The 22,047-nt window shown below is 40.7% G+C and overlaps 1 protein-coding gene across 10 annotated transcripts in view; it reads right to left on the bottom strand.

Moving 5' to 3' along the window:
• The window catches only part of LOC132397357 (receptor-type tyrosine-protein phosphatase mu-like), a 981,490-nt gene that overhangs the window by 99,236 nt on the left and 860,207 nt on the right, over positions 1-22,047 (bottom strand). For all 10 annotated transcript variants that reach the window (XM_059976027.1, XM_059976037.1, XM_059976052.1 and 7 more), the window contains one exon: positions 3,249-3,336. In XM_059976027.1, the coding sequence (XP_059832010.1) occupies positions 3,249-3,336 (88 nt within the window). The remainder of the gene's footprint in view (positions 1-3,248; positions 3,337-22,047) is intronic.

Here is a 22,047-nt window from a genome sequence, read left to right as displayed (position 1 = left end):
AACAGGCACAGGCATCTTCACGGGTTTTATCATCCTACATTTTATCAGCCTTGCAGTACTTTTCAGGTCAGCAGTCCACAGCTCCTTCTGTGATACCGGTTACACCCCGTTTTGGACTCATTTATAATAGGGATAGAGAAGAATGTGTACAGGCAGTATGGGCGTCAGCTGACAGTGGAAGAGTAGGAATGAGAAAGTGCTTGGATTTAGCACTGAATACCGGTGCTGAATGCTAACCCCTAATGTGGCACTGCATGTGTTTGTTCACTCATGGGATGGGGGGGGGGGGGTCTGACCTGGAATGCTGGGATGTATTTTACATCCATAAATGTTCATGAACGGAGGAGGGCATTAAGGGAACATCATACAATTGGCACTGGAGTTATTTATGTTCCTTATAAGTGATTTCTTGCAGAGTTCTGAAAAAATACAGTAGGTTCATTAAGTGATAAAATAATTTTTAAAAATCCAGATGTGCTTAATTCCTTGAATTTAAAACTGCCAGCTACTCAAACTCACATCTATTAGTTCAATAACTTCACCAGTCATTGAACTCAGCCCTTCCACTACAGATTGCTGCTGGGGAGATTTATTCTGGTCACACCCACACATTCATAACAAGTCCAGCAGGTCAAGACACTCTTTATCCCAAAGGACCAGCTCAGTGCTTAGTGCGTTTGTCTCCAGGAGAGATGAGGGAATAAGTGCAACAACCACTCATCAATGTCAAAGATACAGGGAAGGCAGTGAACAACAGTTGGCATTGCATGGACAGTAAGTCCACCATAAAGGACAGAGAAAATGGAGGAAAACAAAAGGTTCTAGTATTGCTAAATCCTGCTATTCTTATGTAAAAAGGGATGGTAACACATCAGTGCCTGCTAAAACAAGGGGCTTTATTCTTTCTACACCAAACAGAATATGTTTTCATGTTGCTGCCAAATTCTGAATTCTGTTTGCACATGAACAATTTCTCAGATAGGGGAAAAGAACCAATATAAATCTAGAATTTCTCTATCAAGGTATGGAGAAGTAGAATGGGTCTTCAATAATTAATCTGCATGTTGTGTGCACAAATCATCCAGTAAGTGCACCAATCAGCAATAGCCTACAACATCTTAGAGGTTTTTCATATCAGAATAAATAATGGTGAGGCAATTCCAGGAGCTGTTCTACCTTCATTCAATTTAAAACAAATGTACTTGCTATCCTTGATATGAGCTATTGTAATGTTAGATTTAAACACGGAAGAATAATTGGAATTAAAGTTTAGTACACATGGGCAAGTATAAAATATTGTTTGTAGGAAGGAGAAAAATACTAGAATAATTAAACTAATGGCTGAAAGATCTCAGGGATATGAATTGTCATAAAATACAACTTGGTAGAAATTGACTCTCGTTTTAGTACTAGGTAAAATGGGATAAAAGTCACCATTGTGTAGAGGCAAACATTGAATTTTCCCAAACGTGTCACAAGAACAAATTCTTTTCTACATCTTTTCAATTTCAATAACATTATTCAGTTTTCTAAGCGATGTAGTTATCTTCTATGTAAATGTTCATTCACACTGCTGCAAGGCTTCATTGTTGGTGTGTGGTTAACAGCTAAACCTCTGCAAAGCATGATGGGGAAAGAAGCCTGCCTTACATAAAAATCCATGTCCCAGTTATTCAATTGAGCAGTGACATTGTGGACCACTCTGTCGCTGGGAATGGCGGAAGTAAGTGAGGGGAGGTTGAACAAGCGTCGGAGAGAAAAGAGAATAGAGGAACATAGTCATAGATTTTACTCAGGAAAAAAGAAACTCGTACATAATAGCACCAGCAGGTTTTGCGTGGGTGGATTGGCCTCTAATTACTGTGGATCTTTGTGCACAGCTCATTCATTATCTGTGGCTTCAGTATACATAACTCAGATGTGTGTGAGAGACAGCACTAGGGGGCAGTGAGAAAGAAACTAGGTGTGAGCCATTGTTAGTTTTCTGCAGAGTAAGGTGAATGTAGAGAATAGTGCTTAAACAAAAACATCTGTACACGATGAGACAAATTAAAAGAACACACTTCCCCACTTCATTGAGCTCTTTGACATATATGGAGTTCTGCACTTCCTCCTGCAGATTCTAAACATCATTCGTCAGCCAGAATGCACAAGCAGTTATTAGCCACAATGCCCTTCCCCCTACTTTCTCTTTAAAGAGTGCTCAATATAATTGATTCGGAAAAAACTTCATTAAATCTACTTCATCGACACAATGCCCTTCCTACCCAGTCATTTCCAAGTTTTCTTTTAAGTACCGGTAGATTATAGCATACGCAAAGTCATTGGTAATAAGTCACATCCCTGGGTCAATGGGCTAAGCCTTTGACTATTGAACCAATATCTTCACCACTATACTAAATTATTGGTAAGAGTCTTGCAGTGGGACAAGGATGGAATTAGGCTTTCGTTCCATACCTGATTCATGGTTAAACAAATTAAGGCCCACAATGCATTCCTTACAGTTGTGTCATTCAGTAGAAGTTGTCAAGGTGAAACAAGATGGACAACAATTGTTGGACGGAAGATAGGCAGTGCATCAAATGTAGAAGTTGGCGCAGTGACAGTGGGAGGAGTTGATATTTGATAGAAGGGAGGTTGCAGAGTTGGCAGGTCTAATGTTATCAAAAGAACCAACAGTTAGGATCAGGGTTAGTGAGTTGTGGGCATGCTCTGTTGGCACTGGAAACATAGGAAACTTATGGGCTTACCCCAGTACAATCTTGGACTGTGTTGGCCATTGACACAAACATTATATTTCACTGTATATGACAAATAAAGCTATTCTTTAAAAAAAAGCCGTCTTCTCTTTTAATTGACACTTCCACTTGCTATATTGAATCCCTGACAACTTGGGCTTATGATGAGACCAACCTGCTCCTTTTTTTTCTACAGAGAAAAAGTGCTTTGAGACTCTGATGAGTTAACATCTCACAGCTGGATGAAAACAAGTGTGTGGCCAAAGGCAAGTGCAGCAAGAAATCTACTGAAGATAACAGACACTGGGCTGCTAATGGCCTCGGGCATTTATAGTTAGAACCAATACAAAAGACAAGGGATGAATAATCAAAAAGCTTAAAGCCTTGTATGCTCTGAGGAGCAACTCAGACTAAGATCAGTCAACAACATTAGAGCTATGTTGCTGCTTTTATGATACAATGTAGCTTTATCAAGATCTGGGATCATTTTCCAAGAGGAGTAGCACTCACAAGCTATGATATTCCCGTATCTGTTCTTCATCCTGTTTTCATCTTTCTTGGCAGAATCCCATGCGGCGGACTGTCCTTCATAAAAACTCTGGAACAGGCAAAAAAATTGAATATTATAATTAGTGACAGTGTTAACAATGTACTTGTGGTTTTATGATTTTAAGAAGAGAAAGTGGTAGAAACAAAGACTGCAGTAATAATAATTCCAGTTCTACATCAACAACATTTTGCATGGAATGGAATTGTAAAAGCGTCAACTTTCTTTTATAATAGGAGACCCAAGAGACGGCAGGTGCTGGAAACTGCTGGAGGAACTTGGTGAATCAAGTAGCATCTCTGGAGGCAAAGAAATAGTTGGTGTTTCAGGTTACATCAGGATGGAGGCTTGTAGAGGGAAGGTAGCCACTATTATGAGGAGAGAGATACTGGAGAGTCGGGGACCAGTGGGTGATTGGTGGACTGAGGAGGGGTAAGGATGACAGGCAGATGGAGCCAGGTAAGGGAGAATGAGGGGCGGAGCATTCTGAGCATTTCTATTTTTATTTACAATTTCCTGCAACTGCATTTACTCAGTAAGCCACTTATTACGTGAGCTCGATGAATTCAAACTGTCACTTTAAAATTTTACTGGATTTTAGTGCAACAACATTTAGTGAAGTGTTTGCTTTACAATCACCAAAGCCAATGCAAACATGGTCTTAAATTCAATCTATACAATGCATCATCAAAGTCAAGCTCTTGGCTCTACTGCAATGTGTTTGGTCCTAAGGGAACTTTTCATAAGCTGACAGACTCTTCAAGCATGAAATAGTTTTATTTCTCCTCAGAGAATGCGTGGTATTTCTGTACAAAGCGTGTTTTGTCAAACCGTTTGCTGCCAGATCTTTTTTCTCGTTTGATTCACAACACAAAATAAAAATTAAGGCAGAAACATCCACCTTACCACAATGTTAATTAGGATAAAAATGGAAAAGTATAAAAGCTAGAAATCTGTATTGAAATGGAAAATGATGTAAATGTTGGGAGTTACTTGTGACTGCTTTCTCAGCCTGTGCAATAAACTGGAAGGTTAATTACCTGCCCTTTCTAAAGCAGGCAAATATATACCATAGAATATAAGAGGAAAATTAAGTCATTCAGCCCACTAATTCTGTTCCACCATTCAATCATGGTTGAATTTTTCAATTCCATTCTCCTGCCTTCTCTCTGTATCCCTTAAACCTCTTTAACAATCAAGATTATATAAACCTCTGCTCTAAATATATTCGAAGACTTGGCCTTCACAGCTACAAATTCCACCGATTCATTCCCCCTCTGGCTGAAGAAATTCCTTCTCCTTTTGATTTTAAAGGGGCATCCCTTTATACTGAGGTTAAGTCCTCAGATCCAAGACTCTCCTACTAATTGAAACATCCTCTCCATGTCTGCTTTATCCAGCCTTTAAGTATATGTGCATAGTCTGGGCATTTCAATTGATCTATCTTAATAATGATCATTTTTTGATATATATCATCAACACCACTTACAGAAGGCATTACAAATGCCATCATTAATGGAAGCTGAGGGACCACCCTGTAGGCACCAAGTTCAGGCACTTTGCAAAGTCTTCCTCACAAGATCTGAGGAATGGTGTAAAAATTGGTGTGAAAATTCTTGACACAAATTAGTCAAGACTGACATAGCTATATTCACTAAGTCATGTTATAATGATGCTTCTACACAATTACTGGGTACACCCTGTTCTAAGAGCAAGACAGGGTCAGCACAAGAGATGATATAATGATGTGTGGCTGTCAGTTCTCTGCTCTCTAGACTCCATGAAGACTCATGATATAATATGAAACCTCCTCCTGATCACCATTTACTCTCATCCTTTAACTGACAAATAACAAGAACCATGGGCTGAGCTGACTGAGTCCTCTAGGAAGTAGCTGCAAAACAATTAGAAGAAAATTAACTATTGCAAGGGATAAACCTGCTTGACCTTGTGGTTACCAATTTACCCACCTTAGAGTACTGATGTCCATGTGTCCATTATGTTTTGAAGCAAGTGCTCAGAACACATCTGGAAGCTCAAAACTGAGCAACCATAAGGTGATGTGAATACCACCACAATCAATTAACTTCATTGCCTGAAGTATTCCTCACTCTACTGCTTCAATCAGACTGGGAAATCAACTCCAATTTAATGTCAGATTCTGGCAGATGCTTAAAGTATACCTGTAAATGAGTTACCGCACAAAATGCTGGAGGAGCTCAGCAGGCCAGGCAGCATTTATGGAAAAGGGTGAAGTCAACGATCCTGATGATGGGTCTCAGCCCAAAACATCGACTGTTTATTCTTTTCCATAGCTATTGCCTAGCCTGCTGAGTTCCTCCAGCATTTAGAGCGTATTGCTTGGATTTCAAGCATCTGCAGATTTTCTCATCCCTGTAAATGAGATGTCAACTTGATGTTTCTTCCCAGCACTACATGCATGCTAAAGAGCAAAAGTGGCACTATAACACACAGGGCTAAGTGATCTCATAACCAATGGATTGGATCAATCTGGCATTCATTAAAAGCAACCTGTCCAGATGAATCAGAGCTTGGTATGGTAACTAATCCATCAAAGACAGCAAAAAATTGCAGAGAGCTGTGAACACAGCATGGTCTATCACACAAACCAACCTCCCCTCCACTGTCTCTCTACATTTCCAATTGCCCAGGAAAGCAGTTACTTAATCAAGCACCCCTCCTACAAGAGCCTGAGAACACAGAGCACTAGATGCAAGGACAACTGCCATCACACTGTTATTAGGCTTTTGAATGCACAAAAGATCATCGTGGTCTTTGCAGTCTAGTTGTCTCCCTGCAACACACTCCCTCTGTATCCAGTGATGCATTTGGCAATTTTGACTGGAGCCTTCCTGCAGTTTCTGTACCAAGTAGTAATGTAGCTTGTTAGAACGCTCTCTACTATGCACCTGCGGAATGCCTCCTATCTGTCTTCAGCCTCCTTAGAAAGTAGAGCCTCTCTGCATCGGATGTGTTCTGGGACTATGAGAGGTTGTGTGAGATGTGTACTCCCAGGAGTTTAAAACTGCTCAGTTTCCATCGCTGTCCCACCAATGTGATTGGTGTGAGTTATCCTGAAGTCGATAACCATCTCCTTTGTCTTGTTGACATGAAGGAAGAGGTTATTCGCTGGCACCAGGCCCTGAGATCTTCCACCTCTTCTCTATAGGCTGCTGATGGTGACGAGCCCATCACCGTTGTGTCATCAGCAAACTAGGCAATGTGGTTACTCGGGTGTTTGGCTTTGTGGACGTGTGTGGTGAGAATGTGCAGCAATGGGATCAGCTCACAGCCCTGGGGGGGTGCCCATTTTGAGGAATCTGTGTTGAGAAGTAGCATTCTGACATGCATACTTGATTTCTAGGTGTGTCAGAGCCAGGTGCTGCTATAGATGCTACGGCATCTGTGGTAGAGCAGTTCTGTTGCTAAGCATATTGGTGAGTGTCTAGTGTGGCAGGAATGGAGTGCCATCAGGACTTCATGGTGATTGGCGTCAGTGTCACCAGGCGGTAGTGATATAGTTCTGAAGGTATAGAGTTCTTTGGTACAATGATGATGGTGGCTAATTTGTGAAGCATGTGGGGACAGCAGCCTGGATGAAATAAGAGGTCTGTGAAGATGTGCATGAGCTGATGTGCACACTGCCTGAGTACTTGGCCTGGGATGTTGTCCTGCCCAGCTACCTTATGGGGATTGACTCTGCAGAGTCCTTCTCACATCTGCTGCTGTTACAGACAGTGCCCACTCACCTGGAAGGAGTGTAGCTTTAGTGGCTGGCATTGTGTTGTATGTCTCAAAGCATGTATAAAGTAATTATGCGTAAAAGGGAGGGAGGTGTGACCGGTGTGTAGTCAGTAATGCCTTTGATCTTCAGCCACTTATGCCGAGGATAGTTATTCGACAGGTAACAATTACATTGTAATGAATGGTTGGAGAGATATGAAAGGATGCCTCTCTACCACTTTTTAATCCTTAACATTATTTGGGTTGAGCATGTCAAGGTAAAGACAAATCTGAAGCAGTTACAACTATGTTCTGCCAAGAGTGCTGACTGGATGGTCCATCTCAGCTCTGTTTGAAATCCTGCCAGTATCGAAACCAGTCTTCAGCCATTTTGATTCCTTCCATGTGTTTCAGGAAGCAGTTGAGAGCCAAAATATAGAAAAACCTCTGGGACTAGAATGCATCCCTCCTGTCGGACTGGAGGATGGCACTCTAGAGTGAAACCGCTAGACAAATGGAATCAACTGGATAATGTGGACAATTGCCCAGATATGTTCTTTTCATAATAAACATCACAAATCCAGCCCAGCAAGATAATGGAAGATACTGTTTATGTTACTTTTGAGTCACCCGCTCATGGATGCTGAGTTTTTTTTTCAAACAAACTTAGCTTCAAGTAGAAGCCAAGAAGCTAAATTCCAGAATTAAGACTCAGTGTTCTTGCAACCAATCGGCATGTGACTTAGTGTAGCATCAAATTATCATGTACTCCAGTTCGTAGTTCAAAGCAAATCTATTATCAAAGTATGCATACAGTATGTATGTACATATACTACCTTAAGATTCATTTTTTCCAGATATGTACAAGAGAAAACAAACACAATAGAATTTTACAATAAGCTATACATTAGCAGACAAAGGTGGACAAACAACCAATGTGCAAAAGAAGACAAACTGTGCAAATAAAAATAATACCGAGAAGTTGAGTTGAAAAGAGTCCAATAAAATGCCTTGTACACAGGCCAAGTTTCATAAAAAAGCACCAAGACTACAATAGGCTGCCAGTAAGAGGATCCCTCCTTGTTGGACTCCTCATGTACAGTCCGGGCCTCATTTCCACTGCATGCTTTGCCAGACACCATGATGTCTAGGGCTGAATCCTCTGATGGCTTTCACTGGCCAAGTCTAATCCCCTGATGGCCTACATCACAAATTTTCTAACCCTGTAAGGCGTGATCCTCTGACAACCAAACACCCCATTTATTCCTGCCCATGTCTCAAGTGCCCAATTCCACTTTGGATAAATTCAACTTCAACCCTTTATTTCAATGCTTTACACAGGCTTCAGACCTCTGACCTCTTGCACCCGATCTTGGTCTTGGGCAGTGTAATGCCAATTTAGTAGCATATTTTGGGCACTGCTAAAGCTTGCAGTGAAAGAACTACAAAATCTGTGTCAATTGCTGATATAAATATTGAAGTAAATGGCAAAAACATAATATTGCAGGAGCTTCAGTTATGAATGCTAATTGGTCTCTCAGCAAGTCAAATATTTTTTTCATACAGAAAATATTTTAAAAGATGGTCTACTCAAAAAGTAAGGATAACCTGAAGACTCTTCTGAATTGGATAAACTATAAGACTGTGGGAGCAGAGTTATGCCATTTGACCAATCAGGTCTGCTCTGTCATTCCATTATGGCTGATTTTTTTTTATCGTTCTCAACCCCTTTCCCCTGCCTTCCCCCATAACCTTTGATGCCCTTACTAATTGAGAAACTATCCATCTCTGCTTTAAGTATACCTATGGACTTGACATCCACAGCTGTCTGTGCAAATGAATCCCACAGATTCATCAGTTCATCCTCATTGCCTTTTATTCTGAGGGTATGCCCTCCGGTTCTAGACTCTCCCACTATTAGAAGCATACACTGCACCTCCATTCTCTCCGGGGCTTTCAATATTTTACCATTTTCACACACCAACACCTCATCCTTCTAAATTCCATTAAATGTTCCACGTATGTTAGCCCTTCCATCCCCAGTATAATTTTGTATTCATCCTCTGGAAGAAGCATGTCAAATATCAGCACATTCTTCCTCAGCTGTTGGGCCCCAAGCTGCTCAAAATACTCCAAATGTTGTCTGAAAAATGCCCTATAAAGACTCAGCATTTATTCTTTACTTTTATTTTCTAGTCCTGTTGAAACTAATATTGCATTTGCCTTCCTGACACTCACTCAGCCTGCAAGTTAACCTTTCAGGAATCCTGCACAAGGACTCTCCTGCACATCTGATTTCTGAATATGCTTTCCATTTAGAAAGTAATCTACACTTTTATTCTTTCGACCAAAATGCATGACTACAGTTCTCGACACTGTACTCAATTTGCCACTTTTTTTGCCCATTCTCCTAATCCGTCCAATTCCTTCTGTAGACTCCCTGCTTCCTCAATACTACCTACCCCTCCACCTATATTTATATAATCTACAAACTTAGCCAAAAAGCCATCAATTCCATCATCCAAATTATCAACATAGAACATTAAAGAAGCAGTCGCAACACTGAAGCCTGTGGAACACCACAAGTCAACCAGAAAGTGCTCCTTTATTCCCACCCTTTGCCTCATGCCAGTCAGCCAATCTTCTACCCACGATAATACTTTTCCTATAATACCATAGATTCTTACCTTGTTTAGTGGTCTTATGTGCTGCACTTGCCAGATGTTGCAATTTCAACCTTACGATCAATTCAATCTTAAATTAATTTAACTAAAGTCTCAGAAAATACAAGGAACGTGTGGGAAATGGGACAAATAAGGATGTCCTACAAAGTAGCAACCTCTGTGACATCTGTTCCAAAATTTCCTCATTCTTTAGTTGGGACACTTCTATTCAGACAGCACTAACAGAACTCATAGGAAACTGAACCTTAAGATACGGTGCAGTGCAAAAAGCCCTTTGCACAGTTACAACAAGAAAATACACGGAAAAATGGAATGCATTTGTGCCTTTTACTTCGAACCATCACTGCAACTTGCCTCTTGCCTCAAGGTTTTACTTTATTCAGAACAAAAGGGGCTGAGGTGGCTTCATTTGAAGACCCTTCAAAAACTGAATGGGAAAAAAAGCCCTCCGGCAAAACTGAGGCTAAAACCATGCTGCTGTGAAACAGAATATTCATTTCACTTTCACAGAGGCTATGTAACCAATGCTGATAATTATTTCTAATTATGTTGATGTAAATCTAAACAAATCAAAATCGATTATATCAGTTTAGGCTTTTATCTCTTGTCCCTCAATAATTTGCTGTCAAAAGCCTTGTTGGAGTTTTAACAAGTTCTTGCATGTTTCAGTAATAATTCAGTGTTTCCATACAGTGAATCTTGGGAATAGACTTTTCCATCTGAAAAGGCAACATAAGTAGAAACATTTCTGAACTTATTAACTCTTACTGAACTGTGCCAACTTTTCCGGATCCTTTATAAGACTAGAGATCAATCCCCATCTCCTCCTTGCCCACTGTGTTCCTGGGTAAAAAGTGAAAGCTTCATAATGAGATATGTCACTCAGATTCATAAAAGTAGTTTTTCTCAGATGGAGAAAAAAAACTGTATTAGACTTTATGTCAAGTTGAAGGAGATCTAAAAGACACATCGCCTGGTCTAGCTTACTTTTTAATGGCAAATTGGTTTTCTTTAAGAATTTATAAGATCCACTCTCTTGCATCAAAGAAAGTCATTGCCATAGAGGGAATCAAACCAGAGCTCCTGGATTTGCTGAATGTGAAAAGACTGAACAGACTAGCACCATTTAGAAGGGTGCATGTTGATCTAATCAAAACTACCGGTGCTCCACTTAGTTGATGCAGAGAAAATATTTTGGATAGGAAGAGTATCTATGCAGCTGGATGTTGGAGATCTTTCGCCAGCCTGTTGTAGCAAGAGCACTCTTCTTTGCAGCTTTAAGTTGGGGGAGTAGCATCGGGGCTGGTGATGTGAAAAGACTAAATAAGCTCATCGGAAAGGCTGGATCCGTCCTTGGCTACAACCCGCACTCTTTTGAGTTAGTGGTGGAGAGGAGGTCACTAAACAAACTGTTATTCATTATGGACAATCTGGCACATCCTCTCCATGACCTACTGAATAAGCAGCGGAGTTCTCCTTCGAACAGACTCACTCAGTTCCGCAGTCAGAAGGATCGTTACAGAAAATCTTTCCTTCCAAATGCAATAAGCATATACCACAGTTCATCTCTGTGTGACAGGAGAACACACATCATAGCACAATAGTCTCTGTTTTATTATTCTGTACATTATTATTGCACATTGGTAAATCATTATTATGTATATTATTATTCTGGACTTTATCATTAGTTAAGTCTGCACGCTGCTGCTGTAACAAAAGAATTTCCCACTCAAGATCAATGAAATATTTATATTTTTTGAACAACGCATGAGACTGCAGCTGCTGGAAATCCAGAGCAACAAACAGAAAATGCAGGAAGAACTCAGCAGGTCAGTCAGGCAGCATCTATGAAAATGAATAAACAGTTGACATTTCAGGCCGAGACCCTTCATCAGGACTGGAAAGGAAGTGTGAAAATGTCAGAAAGGTGGGGGGAGGGGAAAGAGGACAAGAAAGTGATAGGTGAAGTCAGGGGGGTAGGAGAGAGGTGATGAAGTAAGAAGCTGGGAAGTGAAACTGCTCATAATACTCCAACTGCAGTCTGACCGATGCTTTATATACTGTAGCCTCAGCGTTACATCCTTGCTTTGATATACTAATCCTCTTGAAGTGTATGCTTACATTGCATTTGCTTTCCTTACCGTCGACTCAACCTGCAAGTTAACCTTTAAGGAATCCTGCATGAGGACTACCAAGTAGTTTTGTACCTCTGATTTCTGAATTTTATAATAGCCTTTAAAATAGCCTTTATTCCTTCTCCCAAAGTGTGTGACCATACACTTCCCTACACTGTATTCCATCTGCCATTTCTTTGTTCATTCCCCTAAACTGTTAAATCCTTCTGACTCCTTGCTTCCTCAAACCTACCTGTCCCTCTACCTATCTTTGTACCATCTACAAATTGGCTGCAAAGCTATTAATTCTGTCACCTAAATCATTGACATATAATGCAAAAAGAAGCGGTTGCAACACTGACCTCTGTGGAACACCATTAGTCACTTTCAGAAGACCTTTTTTATTACTACTCTTTTCCTCCTGGCATTCAGCAAATCTTCTATCCATGCTAGTATCTGCCCTGTAATACTATGGGTTCTTACCTTGCTTAGCAACTTGCTTGTCAAAGGCTTTGTGAAAATCCAAGTACACAACATCCACTGACTATCCTTTGTCTATCCTGCCTGTTACTCCCTTGAAGAATTATTAACAATGTCTTTCATGATGTTTCAGGTTTGAAATGTATAATACCAGAGAGCATACATTTAAGGTGAGAAGGGATAAGTTCAAAGATGTGCAGGGCATGTTTTTTTTAAATACAGAAAAGATTTGGTTCCTGGAATGCACTGTCTGGGGTGGTGATGGAGGCAAATATATAGTCATTCAAGAGGCTCCTAGAAAGGCATTTGAATGTTGAGGAAGTGGAAAGGTAAAGACATTGTGTAGGCAGAATGGATTAGTTTAGTTGGGCATTTGGTTACAAATGTAATTTGGCAGTATAGTGTGGGCCTACGTTTCCCTGAGGACATCTGTTCCCAATTTATGCTTCCGTGTTCCTGCCTGATAGCCTCATATTTCCCCTTACTCCAATTAAACACTTTCCTAACTTGTCTGTTCCTATCCCTCTCCAATGCTATGGTGAAGGGGACAGAATTGTGATCACTGTCTCCAAAATGCTCTCCCACTGAGAGATCTGACACCTGACCAGGTTCATTTCCCAATACCAGATCAAGTACAGCCTCTCCTCTTGTAAGCTTATCTACATACTGTGACAAGAAACCTTCCTGAACACACCTAATAAACTCCACCCCATCTAAACCTCTTGCTCTAGGGAGATGCCAATCAATATTTGGGAAATTAGAATCTCCCACCACAACAACCCTGCTATTATTACACCTTTCCAGAATCTGTCTCCCTATCGGCTCCTCAATGTCCCTGTTACTATTGGGTGGTGTATAAAATACACCCAGTAGAGTTATTGACCCCTTATTGTTCCTAACTTCCATCCAGAGAGACTCTGTAGACAATCCTTCCATGTCTTCCTCCTTTTCTGCAGCCGTGACACTATGTCTGAGCAACAGTGCCATGCCCCCACCTCCAAGTACTGATCCATGCTCTAACCTCATCCGCTTTATTCACAATACTCCTTGCATTAAAATAGACACACCTCAGAACAGCGGTCTGAATGCGTCCCTTCTTTATCACCTGCCTATTCTCTGTCTCGCACTGTCTCCAAGCTTTCTCTATTTGTAAGCCAACAGCCTCTTCCTCTGTCTCTTCATTTTGGTTCCCACCCCCCAACCATTCTAATTTAAACTCTCCCCAGTAGCCTTTGCAAACCTTCCTGCCAGGATATTAGTCCCCCTGAGATTCAAGTGCAACCTGTCCTTTTTGTACAGGTCACACCTGATCCAAAAGAGGTCCCAATGATCCAGAAATCTGAATCCCTGCCCTCTGTTCCAATCTTTCAGCCACGCATTTGTCCTCCACCTCATTCTATTCCTATACTCACTGTCGCGTGGCACAGGTAGTAATCCTGAGATGACTACCTTCGTGGTCCTGCTTCTCAACTTCCTTCCGAACTCCTTTTGGTCTGTTTTCAGGACCTCTTCCCTTTTCCTACCAATATTGTTGGTACCAGTATGTACCATGACCCCTGGCTGTTCTCCTTCCCACCACAGGATATCTTGGACACGATCAGAAACATCCCAGACCCTGGCACCTGCGAGGCAAACTACCATCTGGGTTTCTTTCCTGCATCCACAGAATCGCCTATCTGACCCCCTAACTATAGAGTCCCCTATCACTGCTGCCAGCCTCTTCCTTCCCCTATCCTTCTGAGCCACAGGGCCGGACTCTATGCCAGAGGCATGGCCACGATTGCTTCGCTCAGGTAGGCCGTCCCCCTTGACAGTACTCAAACAGGAGTGCTTATTGTTAAGGGGGACAGCCACAGGGATACTCTCTAGCAACTGACTCTTGCCCTTCCCTCTCCTGACTGTTACCCATTTAACTATCTCCCGAGGCCCCGGTGTGACTACCTGCCTATAGCTCCTCTCTAACACCTCCTCACTCTCCCTGACCAGACAAAGGTCCTCCAGCTGCAACTCCATTTTCCTAATGTGGTCCCTAAGGAGCTGCAGCTCAATGCACCTGGCGCAGATGTCGCTGTCTGGGAGGCTGGGAGTCTCCAAGACTTTCTACATCTGACACCAAGCACAGAACACCAGCCTCACACACGTTCTTCCTGTCTGTATTCTACACTGGCAACCTACCTCCCCTCAACCCGTTATCGCCAAAGCCCTGTTGAGCCAAAGCCTTCCTACTCTGTCTCCCTCTACTCTGTCACCCGCTTTATAAAGCTGTCTCCTTTTAAACTCTTCTCGCTGTTCTAACTGGCTGACATCCACACGCTTGTTAGTGAACTACTAGTGAAATTCCTTTAATCTTTATCGCTTTCATATTATCAATACAATTTTCAGCACTTCTTATTTAACTGTTCATTATAAGAAGTTGTTCAAACATCAATGACAGACTTGTGAGATTTTTTCTAAAACATTTATTTGATAAAAATATAAACTAATGTGAATCTTTTAAATGTAAAATATTAAGAGGTCAGGGTCAACTTCTTCCTTAAATGAGTGTTCCAGGGAATCCCGATGTTAAGGGATATCAAATATTTGATAAAGCAAAAACAGGAGGAATATGGTAAGTAAGGAATACTGAAATGACAGGAGACCTTTCAGGAGTACAGAGAATGCAGGATGATGCTTGAAATAAATTTGGAGGGCAAAAAGGGCCATAAAATATCACTACCTTGTAAGATTAAGAAAAATCCAAGGGATATTGCATAATCAGGGAAAAAGTGAGACCTACAATGGACTTAAAAGGGGAATATGTGCAGGAAGACAGAAGTTGTGAGTAGATTTTCAATAATTAATTTTCATCTGTATTCATGTAGTTGGACGTTTTAATTTTGATGATGAAATTTTAAAGCAGGCAAACGGGATGAGCGTAGATGGGTAACTTGACCAGCATAGACTATTTGGAACAGAGGACCTGTTTCAATGCTGTATTACCTTTTGACTATGAGGTGTGCAAAAATGTGGGCAAGTAGATGATGGGATGAAGGGTCTGTTTCTGTGCTGTGCAACAAATGCAGGCAAATAGGATAGATAAACATCTTTGTCATCATGAGGGATTTGGACTAAATAGCCAGCATGGGTTTAGCTTGGATAAATAGATAGACATAGTGGCAGAGGTGCCTGCTTCCAAGTTGTATGATTCTGTAGTATATTACAGTTTGTGGATTTACAAGAGGCCATTCTCAAATATTTATCAAAATGTCTCTTGGTAATAGTGCTGTCACCCTGGGCAAGCTGCCAATGTCAATTCAAAGATGGTGTGAAGCAAAAGATGGGAGCAATTAGAAACCAGTGGAAAGGGACTAGGATTGTCGAGGAAAGGTTTCAAGGTCAACATTTCATAACCAGGCTGAATGAAGTGGAACTTAAAACCAGGGGAGAGATACTGCACAGAGCGATGCTACTAGTAGATTCGCAGTCTTATAGTTTTGCCAAACTCGGTTCAATCTTAAACCCTGATATTTAGGTGGAGTTTGCATGTTATCCCTGTGACTGCATGGATTTCCATAGGAGCTCCAGTCTCCACCCATATCCTCAAGACTTGCAGTTTGATAGGTTAATTTGCTGCTGTAAATTGCCCCTTGCACTTTCGTGAATGGTGGAATCTATAAAGAATTGATGAAAATGTTGGGGGAAATAAAACGTAAATAATGTAAATGTGTGCTTGGTGGTGAGCATGGATTTGGTGGGTTGAATGGCTTGTTTCCACTCTGAATGACTGTATGAGTTATACTTCTGTACTTTAAAATATACCGCAGAGATGTATAATGAATTGGCAATTAAAATACAACCAACAGTCCATTAAACACATCTCACTGTCAACATGTGTTTCCAATTACTTTGCATTTGATGAATTACTCCTTGTATACAGCAAGGTCCCACAAACAGCAAATAGGATAGATAACCAATTAGCTGAGAGCTGAACATTGACCTGAATGCTGAGAGGATTTCCTGATTTTTCTCTTACAATGTCCTTCCTTCCACTAGCTCTTAAAACCTTTAACATTAGAGCATCTCCTCAGACCATATGATTACCTCATGTACCAGGCAGAATGTAAATTCAAATGCTGCCTGCAAAGAAAGATGAGACAATTAATAAGATATTCTCAGCAATTTCTCAGTTGGCTTTATTATTTTGTTTTAGGAAGAAATAAAATATTGTACATGCCATGCTAGATAACGATTTGGACTTTACTTCAACCTATAGGATTGTGCTCACGGCATGTTTGATCAATCATTTCAAATTAACTGCATTTTGTTATCTATTCAAGCATAATAAAAATGAATAAAGATTGCAGTATGACAGCAGATTTTATTGGAACACACTGTGAAATATAATGCCTGCATTTTATTAATGCACCCACATTTTCTTCGAGGAAGTAACAAGCAGGGTGGACAAAGGAGAGGCAGTGGATGTCATTTACTTGGATTTTCAGAAGTCGTTTAAGAAGGTGCCACACGTGAGGCTGCTTAACAAGATAAAATTCTGTGGTGTTACTGTAAAGATACCGGCATGGATAGAGGAATGGCTGACAGGCAGGGGGTAGTGAGTGGGAATAAAAGGGGCCTTTTCTGGTTGGCTGCCTGTGACTAGTGGTGTTCCTTAAGTGGTCAGTATTGTTAATCCTAATTTTCACATTGTTTGTCAATGATTTGGATAAGGAATTGATGGCTTTGTGGCAAAGTTTGCAGATGATACAAAGATAGGTGGAGGAGTAGGTAGTGCTGAGGAAGCAATGCTATAGCATCAGGACAAATGGGAAGAATGGGCAAAAAATGGAAGATGGAATAGAGTGTTGGGAAATGTATGATAATGCATTTTGGTAAAAGGAACAATAGTGAAGACTGTTATCTAAATGGGAGAAGGTTCAAAGATCAGAGGTGGAGAGGGACTTGGGAGTCCTTGTGCAAGACTCCCAGAAGTTTAATTTATTGGTTGAGTCTGTGGCAAAGAAGGCAAATGCAATGTTGGCATTTATTTCCAGGAAATAGAATATAAAAGCAAGGAGATAATGCTGAGACTTTATAAGACACTAGTCAGGCTGCACTTGGAGTATTGTCAACAGTTTTGAGGCCTATATCTCGGAAAGGATGAGTTGTCATTGGAGATAGTCCAGAGGAGGCTCATGAGGATGATTCCAGGAATGATGGGGTTAACATATGAGGAGCAGTTGGCAGCTTTGGGCCTGTACACACTGGAACTTAGAAGAATGCGGGGGGATCTCATTGAAACCTACCGAATGTAGAAAGGACCAGATAGGGTGGATATGGAGAGGGTGCTTCCTCTGGTGGGTGTATAAAGAACTTGAGGGAACAGCCACAAAATTGAGGGGTGACCCTCAAAGGAGCTAAGGAGTTTTTTCAGTCAGAGAGTAGTAAATCTGTGGAATGCTCTGCCACAGACTGCGGTGGAGGCCGTCCATGCGTATGTTTAGGGCAGAAGTTAATTATTTCCTGATCGGTCAGGGCATCATAGGATCTGATGAATAGGCAGGTGCATGGGGTTGAGTGGGATTCAGGATCAACCATGATGGAATGGTGGCACAGACTCAATGGGCTGAATAGCCTAATCCTGCTCCTGTCTTATGGTCTTACAAATGAATTGGATCCTTCCAATTAACCCATGTTCTTATGGAAGGAGTTCCGAGTGCAGGTTGTGTGAAGGAGAATTGTTGGAAGAAAGGGAGTAAGAGGACTTCACTCTGAAATCCATGAATAGTTTTGTCATGAGTTGCCATTCAAATGTGCTCTTCCATCATTTGACAATAGTAATTTTCCTGCTAAGACAAAGTCTTCTCGCATTCAATATTTTCAATCAGCATTCAATTGTTCCCTTTCTACCGTAGGGTCACCATACCCCATGTTATTCATAGCATGAATGTGCACTCGAACAGGATCAATCAACACCATTGCAGTACATTGAATGCTATGCTCAGTAGTAGTATCACAAAGCAGGCACATTAATTCTTTAGCTTGAACTTGATACAAAGCCTTTGTTCATAATTTAGATCTCCATAGGATCAACAGCACTGATTTACGTTCCTGCTTCTCCATTTAGGGATATTGTCAAACATAGACTGTAAAACCTGCTCTTTTAAAATTGATAAATTGGTTTATTAAGCTACAGTGAAAAACTAGCCTTGCATACCATCCATACAGTGCATTGAGTTGGTACAAGGTAAGACAGTAACAGAGTGCAGTATAAAATACTGATAAAGTGCAGTGCAGGTAGACACGAAGGAGCAAAGCCACATTGTGAAGTTAACAGTCCACCTTATCACAGTAGGGGACCATTCAGTAGTCTTTTAACAGCAGGATTAAATATACACAGTGTACCCATACCTTTTGCCAATACAGAAATAATGAAAAAGATGAACTCCCAATCACTAAGTCCAGCTCATCCTGACTCTTGCACTACTTTTTTAATAGTGCGCTTTGCATTGTTTGCCTAACTGCAGTGAATTTATCTGAAACTGTAACACAATATCTTGCATTCAGTTTTTTGTACTACGTCAATATGCTTATGTATGGAATGACCTGTCGGGATGGCATGCAGGCAAAGGTTTTCAGCTGTATCTTGGTACATGTAACAAGAATGCACCAATTAATATATTTTTGTGCAATGATACAGTTCAAAAATACAAAGATGACACCACACTAGAATTTGCTTTAAGGTTTCAGAGTTTGGCAGAAATAAATCCTGTTCTGAACTTCTGCCCTGTTATCTTTACAACTTGGCTTGACTTTAAAGTTGAGCAACACACACAATATGTTGGATGAATACAACAAGTCAAACAGCATCTATGAAAGGAAATAAACAGTCAACGTTTTGGGCCAGGACCTTCATCAGAACTTGAGCATGTTGCTCAGGGTTTCCAGCATCTTCAGAATCTCTTGTGTTTTTGATGTTAAACTTGAATTCTCACACACATTAAACAAGGCAAAGTACACACTTTTAAGGCAAATGTTTTTCCTGCATAAGCTAATTCCGAAAGGAGAAGAAGGATTACAGGGTCATACTTGTATGTTTTAATATCAACCAATCGTATGGAATTGATGAAGATGAGAATACAAAAAAACAGGAGCAAGAGTAAGCCATCAGACCCAACAAGATCTGTAACTCCTCCTTGGCACCAGTTCCCCATCACTCTCTGTTCCGTGATCTTTTAAATATTATCTATCTCCATTTTAAATACCTCCAATGATCTAGTCCTAACTACCTTAGGGTAGAGACTTTCAGAGATTTACCACTATCTGTGACAAGAAATTTTTGCACTTCAGCTTTCAAAAAAAGCTAACATATTTTGTAATTATGTCCCTTTCCTGAAACACCTCAACCTACCCTGTTTTGCCCCCTTCTGATCTTACATGATTCAGTAATATCATCTCTTATTCTTTTAGACACCAGAGTGCACAGATTCAACTTTTTTGGACTCCTGTGACAGGATAATTCAATCATCCTAGGAATTAGGTTGGTGAATATTTTTTGGACTATCTCCAACACCACAATATCAATTTTTAAATAAGGGAACAAAAACAGTGCACAATATTCCAAGGCTAGACTCAACAATACATCATATAATTGCTTTCCTATTCTTAAACTCCAATCCTGTTCATTAAAGTCCATTGTGCCGTCTGCTTTCAAAGCTACTTGTTGCACCAAAAGCAATTGGAAAAGTACAGGATAGGAAAGGTTTAGAAGGTTTTAGATCAAACGCTAGCAAATGGGATTAGCTTGGGTGGCTATCTTGGTTGGCATGGACTAACTGGGCTGAAAGGCCTGTTTATGTGCTATATGACTCTAGGGCCAGTCTTTTTGTGACGCACACTTGAAAACTTCAGCACTTCACTCAAGTAAATCTCTGAGTTAAGATAATAGTCTGCCTTTTTATTCCTCTTTAACGAAGTGCATGACTTCACACTTTCCCACATTAAATTCCATTTGCCAAGTTTTCACCCACTCACTCAACCTATCTATATCTTCCCGCAGTCACGATAACCTCACTGTAACATGCCCTTCCACCTATTTTTGTACCGCTGTCAAACCTGATTATCTTACATCTTTCCTCCTCCTCCTCCAGGCCATTAGCACAAATAGTAAATAACTGAGAATGTAACACAGAAGTATTCTACTCATTAAATCCTTACAGCTTGAGAAAAAGTACTTACTCCAACTCTCAGCCTTCTTTGTGATAACTAGTCTTGAATCCATACTAATACACATTCCCAACACCATAAATGCTTTGCACCAGACTCTATATGGCAACTTGTCAAATGTGGCTGGAGAATCCAAATTCACTAGTCTTACAGGTTCCCAATCTTTTGTTATATTCAGTATCTGGCTTGTCTTGCAAAACAATGGGATTAGAAGAGAAAATGGGATGACTGGAATAACTATTCGGTGCCGCACGGATATAAATCACTAAATGCCTCCCTTTTGTGCTGCACGACTGTTGATTCTCTTAGGAGTCTTCTTTAGCTTGCTTTATATTTTGAGTTAATAAATTGAGGACAGAGATATGTGAGTTCTAAAGAACAAATTATCAAAGAAGGGTATTATAATTCCCAACCTATTCAGACTGCACAAGCATGAGGGAAAAAAAGATGCAGAGTTGATGTTAGCTAAGAACATTTTTTTGGATTTAGCAGAAGATAAACATTTGCTGTATGGATGTAATCATAAAACCCTTCAGGTCAACAGTTCAACTGCACAATTGCTTTTATCATGTGACAATTTGGATAGTTTTTTGCTTCTTTGGGTTTTTTTTGTACTAGAAAAATGCACGCATCTTTCACAACGAACTGCAAACCAGTTGAACACTGATGCACAGCAGCCTGCTTGTTTTTTGCTAAAATATTACTGCAAATGCATGCGCAGATCTCACAAGAGAACATCAATTAACACAATCCAACAGTTGTGCTATGTTGGTGCTCCACCTTGTCTCACAGACTACTGAGAATAAGAAAAGTCACATAACTGCTATTGCAAGAATGAGTCGTTTGATCCTCTGATTAGGATCTTTTTAGAGCAGAGAATTCAGCATTTGATGTAATTTTTATCACCTCTCCCAGGCCTGTAAGACTGGCTTCTAATTTATGCTTTATTTCTGGTAGGGCGGAGCAGCACTTGTACCTACCACCCAGATGCTCCTAATTGTAATTCTGACCAGAGGCCATGCAGGAAGGAGTTGCACTCTGGGGAGCAAAATAATTTCTGGACCAGGCTTGAACAGGGTCGAAGTCCAATGTAGTCGGCCCTCCTTATCCGCGAGTTCCGCATGCGCGCATTCAACCAACCACGAATTGAGAAAACCCGGAAGTGCTCTTCCAGCACATGTTGCTCGAGCATTGTTTGTCTCGCATCTCATTCATTTGCTACTTTGTTCCTGGGAAAAAATGGCTCTTAAAAAGCAATTATGTAGTCAAAGCAATTCCTCAAAGGCTAAGAGGGAATGTAAAGTGGTATCTCTTGCCAAGAAAGTAGAAATATTAGATCTTTTGAAAAGTGGCATGTTGTTTTCTGAAGTGGGCTGTAGGGGTGGTAGGAACGAATCGAGTATTTGCTCAATGAAGCAGAAAGAAGCTGAAATTCGTGTAAGTGTTAGTGCTGCCCTTACAATGGCAAAAATGGTCTCTCTGGTTTGTGATAAAGTGCTTGTGAAGATGGAGAAAGCATTAAGTATGTGGCTAGAGAA

This window comes from Hypanus sabinus, chromosome 1 (assembly GCF_030144855.1).
Source record: "Hypanus sabinus isolate sHypSab1 chromosome 1, sHypSab1.hap1, whole genome shotgun sequence".
In the NCBI taxonomy this organism is placed as follows: domain Eukaryota; kingdom Metazoa; phylum Chordata; class Chondrichthyes; order Myliobatiformes; family Dasyatidae; genus Hypanus; species Hypanus sabinus.
This window is presented reverse-complemented; position numbering and strand designations above follow the sequence as displayed.